We start from the raw sequence: 12,571 nt of genomic DNA, 5'->3' as shown, positions 1-12,571 counted from the left end.
GTAAAGGAGGAAAGTGGGTGTGAAGTATACAGGAATGCAGCAATTCTGTTAAGTCTAAAACTGTTCAAAATAAAAAGGGTATTAAGAAAAAACAGAACAGCTATGTACCTAAAATACTTCGGGATATAGACTGAAATGGAAAACCGAAAACTAACTTTCTTTACAAAGCTAGCAGGTCAAAAATTACACACACACAATTATTCACAATAGCATTCACCCGAATTCAATCATATATGCTAATGTAAAATTCTAGCCACAATGCTTGCAAAATAAATAATGTGTTTTCATCAAAACATCCTATTAAGAAGAGACCATTTCAAGAAAGTAAGGAGACTCAAATGCTATTTGTAATAATTATAATGAACTTACATAAACTCAATTCTTACTCAGGGCCTTGAGGTAGGGTCTATTGTTAGCCCCATTTTGCAGATGGAATACTGAGGCTACAGATAGTTCAGTAACTTTCCCAGGAGCACAGAGCTATTACCAGAGCAGATCCGGGTATCTGACTGTGTGATTCAGATACATTTCATAAAACTCATGTATTCACATAAAAATAATAAGAAACAGGACCAGGATAGCTTCATACAATAAAAGTGCAAGTAGCACCAGCCTACTTAATGGTGTGATGTGAGAAACATTCCCAGGAAACCCAGAGATGGCTGGAGTTCTCTCCAGGACTCTCACTGCTCCTATGTAACAGGGTAGAAATTGCTGGTCAATAGATTACCCAAGAGAATGAAATAAACGGTACATATGACAAAAATAATCACCCATTGATTTTTCCAGTATTAGTACTTCACATGTATGTAGGTTTGGTTTTCTGGTCTAAGCTCAAAGGAAGAGAATACGAAAATAATAGGGAAAAGGACTGTTGTGGAAACAATAAAGAGTCCCTTAAGAAACCTGTGTGACACTTAACTGAAGATCACTGTAAACCCTCACCTTGGGCCAGAGAAATAGATGTGGATCCACAGGGAGCCATCGTTATGTTGTCTGGGAGAAGACAATCTATAAACATGGCAATCCCTCTCTATTTAATCTGCCCTATCTATATGATGTCGCTCAAACTCCCAACATCAATTCTTGTGGATGGGGGAGTGGAGAGTCTCAACTAAATGTCGCCCGAGTTAAACCTGGCAATCCATCTGTCCGCTCCTGGAACCCGACAGGAGGATCCCCACATAGCAGGAGATGGTGCTGGCTATCTGGACCTGGTGTTTGCCAGGAGCCAGGAAACGGGGCACTCTCTTGCCTCGAGGGAGTCATTTCCAACAATTCCTCTCTCTTACTATCAACCATGCCATCTTCCTATCCCATCAACCACGGCTTCCAGCCAGTTCTTTGTCCAATTCCACTTCTTTTTTAAAAATGTTTATTTGTTTTGGGGGGCACAGGTGGGGGGGACAAAGGATCCAAAGTGCTGTCAGCACGGAGCCCTATGTGGGGCTCAAACCCACAAACTGTGAGATCATGACCTGAGCCAGAGTCAGACGCTCAGCCAACTGAGCCACCCAGGCACCCCCCAATCCCACTTCTTTCCAGCCTCTCTCATGAGCTCATCCCAGAGCTGCCTGGAAAACGTTCCTAACACTTGCTCTGGCCAGTTCCACACCTTCTCCAAGTCTCCACTCAAGGAATGGTTCTGAGGAAGTTCCTGACCCCCTCACCTCCTCTCTGTTTCTGCCTCACAGACAGACTGCAATCTTCTCCCTTTTCCAGACTTAGGAAAAGTGGGAGAAAAGCACCCCAATTTTAAGACTTTTCTGTTCGCCTTCTCAGGCTTTTGTTCAGTCCGACATGGACTGGCCCTCATCATGCATCTCTGCAATGTATCGGTTGGAACCCAAAAAATGAACCTGAGCGTTGCCCTCCCAGCCATGGTGAACAGCACGGCCCTGGCTGGCTCACCCAACACCTCTATGGAAACACCTCCCACTGCCTCCCAGGACAGGTGGAATGAAACTCTAAAGGAATTTAAGCCAGTGGTAAGTTTAATGAGACTCTAGACCCTTTGACCTAAAAGGTTATTTATTTATTCATGTATTTATTAAGCACCTTCTATGTTCAATGAACTCTATTTTGCATGAACATACAATATCAAAAAGCAGATTACATCTCTACTTGGTGTCTAGGAGTGCAACCAAGGACTAAGCTAGTGTGCAGGAAACTTCTACTCACTAGCAGACACACATTTTCCCCCTACAAGGATGAAAATCACCACACAATTAAGTTCAACAGATTCATGTTCCTTTTGCTTTCTTCTTTCACATATTTTAAAAATCACCTTGCCTATAGTGCTTACTTTTTTGTAGCCTTTCCCTCTTTATGGGATCCCCTATATTGTGATTGGTCATTAACTGTGTCGCCAGGGAAATTGCATAAAGGCAAAGAGTACGTTGGGCATATGTTTGGGTTTTCTTAATGAACTTGGTAGACTGGAGGCACTGGAGAGAGGTGGCCAAAGATAAACAATGAGATTCTTTTTGTCACCTAGGCCCCTATGTATGACTGGAGTCCTGAAACACAGGGGATCATCCTCAGCTCTCTCAACTATGGCTCCTTCCTGGCTCCAATCCCTGTTGGCTACGTGTCTGTAGTATTTGGAGCCAAGTACTTGGTTGGTGTTGGCCTGCTTCTTTCCTCGGTCTTGACCTTCTTTATTCCACTGGCAGCTGATGCTGGAGTAGACTTGCTCATCGTCATTCGGAGCATTCAAGGCATAGCTCAGGTACCAAGACGCTTTCTAAGTATAAGTGGAATAGATAGGTTCCCAAATGACCTCAGATAGCCAAGAAGGGAACATGGTTTTGTTTTTTTCAGAGTATGGTATTAACAAGTCAGTATTCAGTTTGGGTCAAATGGGCTCCCCCACTGGAAAAGAGTCAACTCATCAACATTGCCATATCAGGTAACTGATACCTTAAATTGTCGGCTCATGTGCACTGTCCAAGAGTACTCTGCAACGAACGGCCTATCACCAGAAGCAAGACTTTACACTCCAACTACCCTGTCTCCTTGCTCTCAAGCACCACTACCCTGCAGTATCTTTTTTTCAAATCATAACTGGATGCCAACTATGCACCAGCCATTGTTATAAGTGCTTTGCACATATTAATTCCATTTTAGCCTCAGAACGATCTTATAATTCAGCTGTATGTCATTATTTTCTTTTCACACAGAAGGGAATTTGAGCTACAAATAGACTAGTACCCAGTCCAGCATCACACAGCTCCTGAGTGAAGGAACGGGGTTTAAACCAAGGTAGCCCGGATTGCAGCTCGTAACTTTAATTGCTGTGCAACTCAGCTTTGGGAAGGGGTCAGTCTGGAGGAAGTCAGAGTCCCAAGCCTGACTTTCTCACCCTGAACATCCTCACATCTTCTGTTCAGGGCAAATGCTGGGATTATTCATCATTTTCCTCGTTGGTGGTTTGCTGTGCCAGACCATAGGCTGGCCTTATGTCTTCTACATCTTTGGTGAGTGGGGGGTTTTCAAATCTCAGGATTTTGTTTTATGACAGAGAATGCTGGGCATGATTCTCGTGTTGCAAATCATCTGCTGTTTTAAGCAAATCTCGATAGGAATATTTATATAACTAAAGTGGATAATGCTCACAGCTAATCATGTTGTGAATCTTGCAAAATGACACTTAAGCCTCAGTAGCCTGAATGTGGAGCTAGAAAAACCGAATGACTTTAAAGGCATCATAACATTCCACCCTGCTTCTAAATTGAACCCGTGAAGAACCCAGAGAGGTTCCTTCCATAAGATGTTGAGAATGTTATCTTGGTGGGATTATATTTATAGTTAACGCTTATTTATTTAATTCATTTTTTAAAAGTCTCCTATTATCACAACCAGAAAATTGTGAGACTGTGACCTAACCACAAAATGCCAAAGGGCATAGAGGGTCAACCAGTAGAACCTGCAGGGCAGGGCAGACTCTGTGAGGCTCAAGGGTGGCCATAATGCACTCAGAGAAGCTGCAGAAGGTTCCAGAGATACACAGGCCATTCCAGAAGCAATATTCTACTACTTCACAATATTACCTTTGCCCCACCCTGGTTGGGATCCGCTGGGCTGCTCTCAGTTAATGTTTGTGTTTGATTTTTTAAAACATTCTCTGAACCCCCACCTGCAACCTGCGTGATTCCTGTAAGACCACTGAGCCCCACAGGCTCCTCCATTTGAGGAGAAGACTCTTAGATCAAGGGTGCCTGTAACATCAGGTCAATATATTCACTAGAAAACAGTGTGTGAAGACGGATTACGATACCGTGGCAACCTTCAAAGGGTAGGTTACAAAAATTATTCAAGCGATGTGAGAGGCTTACTCTGCTCAAGGTTTTCAGAAAGAGTAAGCACTACCTACAAAGCACTAACTCGGTACACTATTTGTTGACTTCCTCCATCCTCGATGAACAATGGGCGTCATTTTCGTATCTGCTCCTCCCTACTTGATTTTAAGTTCCTTGTTGGCAAAACTGTCTCTTTGTATTCTTCTCTTCTCAAAACCTAGCCAAACGCCAGTGTATGGTAGTTCTGTACTCAATGATAGCTCCTCACACTGTATTCGTGAAAAAAAAATGTGTAAAAGACAAGCTAGCAAGTAAAAAGAGCAAGTAAAAAGAGCTATTGAGACTTTAAGACCCTAAAAGAGACAATTTTAAGATGAATTTTATTTCCACTCAACACCAGTCATGCTGGGTTGTCCAACACTGTCCTAATGTATATGTAAGTGGTGACGAAGCACCCTCCACCAATGTCAGGGCCACCCAAGAGAGTGGGGATACAGGGAAGAGTGGAGTCTTGGGGTTAGTCATTCTGTCGACCACAGCAATCATCTCAGTGTGGCATCAAACCCTTTCGTCAAGGGCTAACTGGATCCTTCTCCTAGGTGGATTTGGCTGCATCTGTTCTTTTCTCTGGTTTCCTCTTGTTTATGACGACCCCATACATCATCCATTCATCAGCGCTGGTGAGAAGGAATACATCGTGCGTTCACTGGCTCAACAGGTGCACTGATGAACTTCTGTACCATTTGCCGGTGTCTGTCTGGGTATCTCAGGAGTGGAGAGGGCATGGGAGCAAAGCTCGTATCTTCTGATGGAAGGGTACTGACAGATGCTTTCTTCCAGGACTGTTCACGAGCCTGGTCTCTACCCATTAAGGCTATGATCAGATCCCTACCAGTTTGGGCCATTTTAGTCTTTCATTTCACTGAATTCTGGACTTTTCATACTTTTATGGACTACTTACCAACATACTTTAGCACCATACTGCAGGCTAACCTCAGAGACGTAAGTACAGAGAAAGCCCATTCTGTTCTTCTGTTTTAAATGCTTCATTAAGTAAATCTCTGTCCCACTTATGACCACAAAAGCAGGGGAAATGGGCCCAGGACTTTTGTGTAGGAAATGCAATCAGGTTCACTTGAATTCTAATTCATCTCACTGTGACCTACAGCTTTTTGGGGAAGACTGGTAGGGTTCTATGTAAGCCTGACCTTCACAGAATGTCATAATTTCTAAGGGACCCATGCAAAAATGTTATGTTCAAAACAATTGACATTTGCAAACAAGACACTCTGCTGGCAGCATAAACAATACAGCATTAACAAAGCAAATTCTGCATTGGGGAATGGTTCACGGGGAACATATACAACAAATGCTGAACACAAGAGAGTATTAATAGGACATAAAGTTCCAAATGAGACTTCTACCAGAAACTTGCAGGTAATGTTCTTTAACAATATTTTTTCAAGTATGACACATAAAGAGAAAAGTGCACGTATGTGTACAGATCTCTATTCAGAAAATGAACAGATGCTGTGATAGTCAGGTAGGAGCCTTTCAATTCCTATAAGATGGAGGTCTTTGTTTTCCTATTTTTTTTAAATGTTTTTATTTATTTTTGAGGGACAGAGAAAGAGTGTGATCAAGAGAGGGCAGAGCAAGAGAGATACACAGAATCTGAAGCAGACTCCAGGCTTTAATACGGATTTCCTGTTACTGGACTGAGCTCCAGCACAGAGCCCATCATGGAGCTCAAACCCACAAACCATGAGACTGTAACCTGAGCTTAGGTTGGGTGCTTAACTGACTGAGCCATACAGATGCCCCACATAAACATTTATAACTGTTATCAAATTGTCCCCACAGGGCGCTGGTAATATTTTCGAGTACCTGATTACCTATGGCATCACCACTGATCATGTCGAAAAACTGTTGGATTTTTGCCAGTTTGATCCATAAAATATAGGATTCTGACAGCTTTTTGTTTTTGTTTCACCTTGAGGTCAGATATCTTTTAATATGTTTAGGAATCACTCATTTTTCTTTCCTTATAAACTGTTCCTATCCTTTGCCTATTGGGTTTGTTCTTTTTAAAACCTATTTCCAGGTGACCTTTACATGTAAAGAGAACATTAGTATTTTTTTTTTTTAATTGAACTACATGGATGTTTTTCCTTAGGCACTAGAATTGTGTTGGCTCAGTCCAGTAACAGGAAATCCATATTAAAGGTGATATGTATTTAAGAAAAGCAAAAGATTTAAAAAACATTTTTTTTTTAAAGAGGTGGCCACCTGGGTAGTTTAGTCGGTTAAGTGTCCGACACTTCAGCTCAGGTCATGATCTCGCAGTTCATGGGTTCAAGCGTCGGGCTCTATGCTGACAACTCAGAGCTTGGAGCCTTCTTCGGATTCTGTGTCCCCCTCTCGGTCTGCCTCCCACCCCCTGCTTGCACTCTCTTTTCTTCTCCCTCTCTCAGAAATAAACAACTATTAAAAATTTTTAAAAAGAAAGTGAAAACCTGTAGATGTAGACAAGCCCCTTGTCAATCTGTGTCACAGTGCGGGGAATGAGGCACGCTGCTCACCTTTCTCCCGTCCTCAGATAGGGATCCTCACGTCCCTACTGGTGGGGACTACCTTTATCTGCACTATCCTCGAAGGTCTATTGGCAGACTTCCTTCTTTCCAGAAAACTCCTCACACTCACCGCCATCAGGAAACTGTCCTCCGCCATAGGTGAGGACCAAGGGCACGGGGATGGAGGTGGGAGGCTCGGGGCAGTTGCTCAGTCCCTCTGTGTCCCGATGCAGGGGTTCTCATCCCGTCGGCAGTCCTCATGTGCCTGCACTGGGTCAGATCCAGCATGAGCGTCACCATGGCCCTCCTGGTACTGTGTCATGCTGCCATCTCTTTCTGCCAGACAGGAGCCTTGATTAACTTACTGGACATTGCTCCTCGGTAGGAACCCCTCTGCCTCATCCTCCCACAGGCCCAGTTCAGGCCCAGCCTCTCCAAACGTGCTCTGACGCACCAGTGAGATGTGAGCCATGCGTGTGACAGCTCACAGGAGGTGTCGGTGCCTGCTCTACACACAAATCATTCTCAGAAGGGACCCAAGGCTGGTCAGCCCCTGGGGACTTAGTTTTCCACGGAAGACCAGGGGAGAACAGGGGGAGGCAGTGGTCACACTCACAGGTCAGTCAGGGGAGGGGTAGAGGCCCACATACAGCTGACCAGTGATCAGTACAGCCCTGTGAGAGTCCCCAGGGACTGGTCACATGCAGCTTTAATAAAGGCCAAGCTCTAATGACAGGACAGAAAGAGAGACAGGGGCCTCGCACAGAGGTGGCATCCACAATGTTTGGGACTCCCACATGTGGCTTCCGGGACCCTTTCCCGGTCAGCAGAACATACGCTGGCTTTAGACACTGGGGCCTTGGTCTCCGGGGAGACAACATCTCATCCAGTGACCAGTCCTTTTTACCCGAAAACCAGGCCACAAGATCAGGGTCTGTAGCAGACACTAAGGGAACACACAAACGTGGTGTGAACCGTCCATCTACGTTTAGTATCAACCATGTTGAGCAGTGCGTGCAACTTGCCCCGGGCACTCTCACAGGGTTGTGCTAATCACTGGTCAGGCATGTCACCAGCTTGAGCCAAGGGTCTGCTCCAGGCACGCCTAGACATGAGCATGGGGTTGCAGCAAGTAAGCAGAGATTAACGGCTTGCTTATGCTGGAATATTCTTTTCCGTCTCAGGTACACTGGCTTTCTCAAGGGACTATCACAAATCTTTGTTTACCTCTCAGGAGCCATTTCTCCCGCTGTTACTGGATTTATAATAAGTCAGGTGAGGTCAAACGCTCTGCTGAAAATATGCATGAGAGAAACCTATAGAGGTCACCCAGCCGAAGTCAGACTGAAGACATTTTTGTTCCCCCCTCAATGTGGCTCAACTTAAAGCTCAAGAGTCCTGAGACCCCTCATGATCCAACCCCTTCGTGATCTAACTCCCCTCCTAATCCAACCCCTTCGTGNCCCCCTTGCGATGTAACCCCCATCATGATCCAACCCCCTCGCGATCCAACCCCCTCGTGATGTAACTCTAGGCTCAGCTCTTGCGGGGCAATTACCATTTTGAGGGTGTGGAGTGATGGAGAAGGCTCCGTGTTATGAGTTTATGCTCTAAGAAAGAGTCTTTAGAAGATGAGCTTTTCCTACTAATCATCAAAATCTCTCACAATATTCATGGCACTGTTTGCCAAGTATCCAGTGGCCAACCATTCTGGTGTGCCAGTGACTGGGAGTTTCCCTTCCAGCCACTGATTGATATGCAGTCAGGAAACAGCTTTTAATATGGATATCCTCAAATTGAATTTGTTTCCCTTGTTATGCATTCATTCGTCCATCCATTCAGTAATTCAACATTAGCAAGTGCCATGCACTGTTTAAGGGTACAAAGCAAACAAGAGTCCCTGCTCTGGTGAAACTTATATTGTAGTGGCCAGAAAACTAATGATGTAAGTAAAACGCACAGGTTATGGAACAGTGGCCAAGTGCTCAGAGAAGAATAAAGCAGGAGAGAATAGGGCACAGAGAAAGTCTGGGATTTCACTGTCAAATAGGGTGGTCATGGAAGGACTCACTGAGAAGTAACACTTAAGTAAAGACTAGAAGCAAATAAGGGAGACAAATGGTTATCCGGGAGAGGAATATTCCAGCAGAGGAAGAGGCCAGGGCAAGGAAATGACCTGAGTATTCCAGGACAGATCAGGAAGCCCATAGCGGCGGGAGCAGAGCCAGGGTGGGGAGAGGAGGACATGTCCCAAAGCCTTCATGACCCAGAGGGGCAAGACGGAGGGGACCATTGACAATTTGTCACTTCCTGCTTCTAGGATGCTGAGTTTGGCTGGAGGAATATCTTCCTGATTTCAGCTTCCATGAACCTATTAGGCCTGGTCTTCTACCTCATCTTCAGCCAAGCAGAGGTCCAGGACTGGGCCACAGAGCAGACGCTCACTCAGTTCTGAGCAAACAGGATGCCTGAGCTCCTAATGTCCAGCCATTCACAGCTGGCCCACATGGGCATTCCCCCATGGCACCTGCCCGGCTGGCTAGTCATTTAATTTGAACTGCTTTGTTTCCAGTATCTTCTCAGAGACCTTGGCTGTGTAGTACCGAAGGTGATGCTTGCATATTTTACAGGGGTGGGTAGGAGGTGGGGAAAGGCTAGTTATCTAAGTGTGAGCTCCTGAAAGCACTGAATTTCTAGTGCTCTGCACTCTTTCCACTATTATTGTGACATAAGAAAAAATATATAATTGGGGAGGCACTTGGGGGGCTCAGTCAGTTAAGCAACTGACTTTGGCTTAGGTCGTGATCTCATGGCTTGTGGGTTGGAGCCCTGTGTCGGGCTCTGTACTATCAGTGCAGAACCTGCTTGGGAGTCTCTCTCTCCCTCCCTCTCTCGGCCCCTCCTCAACTTGTGTGCACGCTCTCCCTCTCTCTCTCTCTCTCTCAAAAAAAAAAGTAAACTTTAAAAATAATACATATTTTGTGTCTGCCCCAACTTTCTGGTACAGAGCTCCAGAATTTCAGGTTAGTAATTTCCCGAGTGAGAGAGAGGATGGGGGCACCTGCCATCATCAGATCTGGACTCAGTCCCTGGTTTCTGAAAGAGCTTCTAAGACCTTTGGACTGGACTTTGTGGAGCAATGACGGTGTCTGTGGGTTTCTAATGAGATGGCTGGGGGCTGGGGGCGCCCGAGAGCCTCAGGACTGGGAGGGGCTCCAGAAAGACCAAGGCACCACTGGATGGTTAGAACTTTCAGCTCCACCATCTCACCCCCAGGGAGGGGAGAGGGCCTGGAGGATGGAGTTATTCACCAACTGCCAATCATGTCATCAATCACCTCTACACAATAAAGCCCCTGGGAGCACCTTAAACAACGGGGTTCCAAGAGCATCAGGTTTGGTGAGCATCTGGAGGCTCGGGAGCAGTGGGGCACCTGGAGGGGACAGGGGAGCTCTGTGCCCCTCCCCACCCTGCTCGCCCTAAGCAGCTTTCCCATGTGGCTGTTCTGGGTTACAACCTTTCTTTTTTTCTTTTTTCTTTTTTTTTTAATAAGACCTCTTTTATTACAATGACAGATAAAACAGAAGTCCTCTTTTCCTCCCCTCTCAACTTGCCCCCTCAAAGCCAATCACAAATTTAATTATGTTCTTCCAGGCCAAGTCTTCGTGGATTTTTTCCCTTGAGTTCAAGTTCCTTTCAATGATTAGATGCTTTTTTCACTTCTCCAAAGCTTTGAGGATGACTTAATAAGTATATTCTATCTATGCAGATCAAATCCCATAAAATTTAGACCTTAAAATGAAGAGAGGCTGTTTCTTACTTCCAAAAATAAATAATTAAAACACAACAAAACAAAAGTTAAACATTTCATTATCTTTGTATTCAATCAGGTTCACATTTCTTGCAAGTATATTCTTTCTCAGAAACCAGCAAGAGTAAGCAAACTGTTTTCCCGAGTTCTGTGAATCATTCCAGCACATTTTCAAACCGAGGACGGGGTCGTGGGAACCCACAACCTTGGAGCTTGGCCAAACAGGAACGTGGGTACCTCGGGCACCGGCTGCCTTAACGGGTGTCCGAGGTGGGTGCAGCCTTGTGGGCCCAGCCCTCCTTAACCGGTGGGGTCTACACTAATTCCAGGCCGTTAGTGTCAGAGTTGAGTCCCCCTGTAGGATGCCCGCTGGTGCCCACGGAGATTTAGAGAACTGCTAGGTGCGGAAAATTCACACCCTTGGCGTCACAAGTGTTCTGAGTGTAGACACTACTTTCCTTATTCATCTGGGTAAAAGCGACAGGGGCCACAAGACAGTGTCTCATCCAAACACAGCAGGAGGCTGGAACCATGGGAGTCAGAACGGGAGGAACTGTGTCCAAACCTCCGGAAGACGACCCGGGAACGACCTTCCGCAGCGAGCCCCAGACAACGGAAGCCGTAGTGCACGCCGTCCAGAGGCCTCGGCCACGAGGCCAGGGCAGGTCCGGCTGCCTGCCGCCAGGTGAGGGGGGACACAGCGCCACTCCGAGGCTTCACGCGAGCAAGCTCCCCGGGTGGAAAATACCAAGGAGGAAAGGACAGCGGAGGCCGAATCCACGGCGACCCGAGCAGTGCACGTGCCTGCGAATAACGGCAGGGGAAACGTCAACCACTTCAGATAACTAGCTTCCTGCGGACGCTAGCGCTGGAATCAGCCATTTCCGCAACGTGGGTGGTGCTCGGGCCTCCCCCGGCTGCACTTCCCACAGCTGCCTGCCTTCCGGCGGTCTTGAGTCAGCCCCACGTCTGCTTGGTGGATCCACGGAGACCCCTTGCATCTGGTTTCCGTCCTGCGCCCTCAGTGTGTTCACGCCCCACACCTGTGTCGATGCCCTTCCTCCGCTCCCCTGACTGCTGGGATCCTACCTCCCCTCAGCAAGTCTCACTCAGTAATCACGTCACTAACTTCACACTTAGCACCTCCACAAACGTGTGTTCAACAGCTATGCGGGCTTGACCCCCATTCCAAATGTCCGGGGAGTGTGTGTGGTGTGTCCGCTTTCATTAACCCCCAGGTGGGCAATACTGGGGCCATGAGCGGGGGGGCCAAAGCACCAAATGGATATTAGGGAACATAGACCATGGGGGCACGACAGAGACCAAAGTCAGAGCTGGCCTCAGGGATGACAGCGTCTCAATACAGTGGACGGCACAGTGACTGTGGGAAACGGAAAATGAGCGCTAGCTGGCTGCAAGCATGGCTGACGCGGCTCTGCGGGGGAGGGAGCCCCTCCGCGCGCTTTCCACGGAGCTGAGACTTGAAGGACGACAGGGAACAGACGAGGGGGCAGCTGGGGAGCGCCCCCGAGGACGAGGGCAGCGGGGAAGGATCCAGGATCCAGAGGCCAGGGAATGAGCGACGTGCGGTGCGTGAGGCCGCGGCAGCTGCGGGTCTCGCGAGAACATGCTGTGGCGCCCGGAAGTGCGTGTCTTTATCCGGAAATCCACAGAAGCAGCTCCAGGCTCTGAGCCTCCCGCACAGAGCCGGACGCGGGTCTCGAACTCACAACCGTGAGATCATGACCTGAGCCCAAGTCGGACGCTTACCCGACCGAGCCCCCGGGCGCCCCTGGCTGACTGAGTACGTTCTTCTCAAACTGGCTTCCTCGTCCCAGGGACACTTATCCTGGGCATCCGGTACGGCGCCCTCCTCCGGACGTACA

At 47.1% G+C, this 12,571-nt stretch overlaps 1 protein-coding gene across 1 annotated transcript in view; it reads left to right on the top strand.

Moving 5' to 3' along the window:
- The window catches only part of SLC17A4 (solute carrier family 17 member 4), a 15,580-nt gene extending 5,710 nt beyond the window's left edge, over positions 1 to 9,870 (top strand). Inside the window, exons 2-11 of the mRNA XM_077765714.1 lie at positions 1,783 to 1,988; positions 2,498 to 2,731; positions 2,824 to 2,911; positions 3,393 to 3,479; positions 4,901 to 5,019; positions 5,142 to 5,303; positions 6,901 to 7,033; positions 7,108 to 7,255; positions 8,059 to 8,149; positions 9,195 to 9,870. Coding sequence (XP_077621840.1) covers positions 1,783 to 1,988; positions 2,498 to 2,731; positions 2,824 to 2,911; positions 3,393 to 3,479; positions 4,901 to 5,019; positions 5,142 to 5,303; positions 6,901 to 7,033; positions 7,108 to 7,255; positions 8,059 to 8,149; positions 9,195 to 9,329 — 1,403 coding nt within the window. The 3' untranslated portion in view covers positions 9,330 to 9,870. The remainder of the gene's footprint in view (positions 1 to 1,782; positions 1,989 to 2,497; positions 2,732 to 2,823; positions 2,912 to 3,392; positions 3,480 to 4,900; positions 5,020 to 5,141; positions 5,304 to 6,900; positions 7,034 to 7,107; positions 7,256 to 8,058; positions 8,150 to 9,194) is intronic.
- The last annotated feature ends 2,701 nt before the right edge of the window (positions 9,871 to 12,571 follow it).

The sequence above is a fragment of the Crocuta crocuta genome, unplaced genomic scaffold, assembly GCF_008692635.1.
Source record: "Crocuta crocuta isolate KB4526 unplaced genomic scaffold, BGI_CrCroc_1.0 scaffold811, whole genome shotgun sequence".
Lineage (NCBI taxonomy): Eukaryota > Metazoa > Chordata > Mammalia > Carnivora > Hyaenidae > Crocuta > Crocuta crocuta.
The sequence above is the reverse complement of the archived record's forward strand: the minus strand, read 5'-3'. Positions and strand labels throughout refer to the sequence as shown.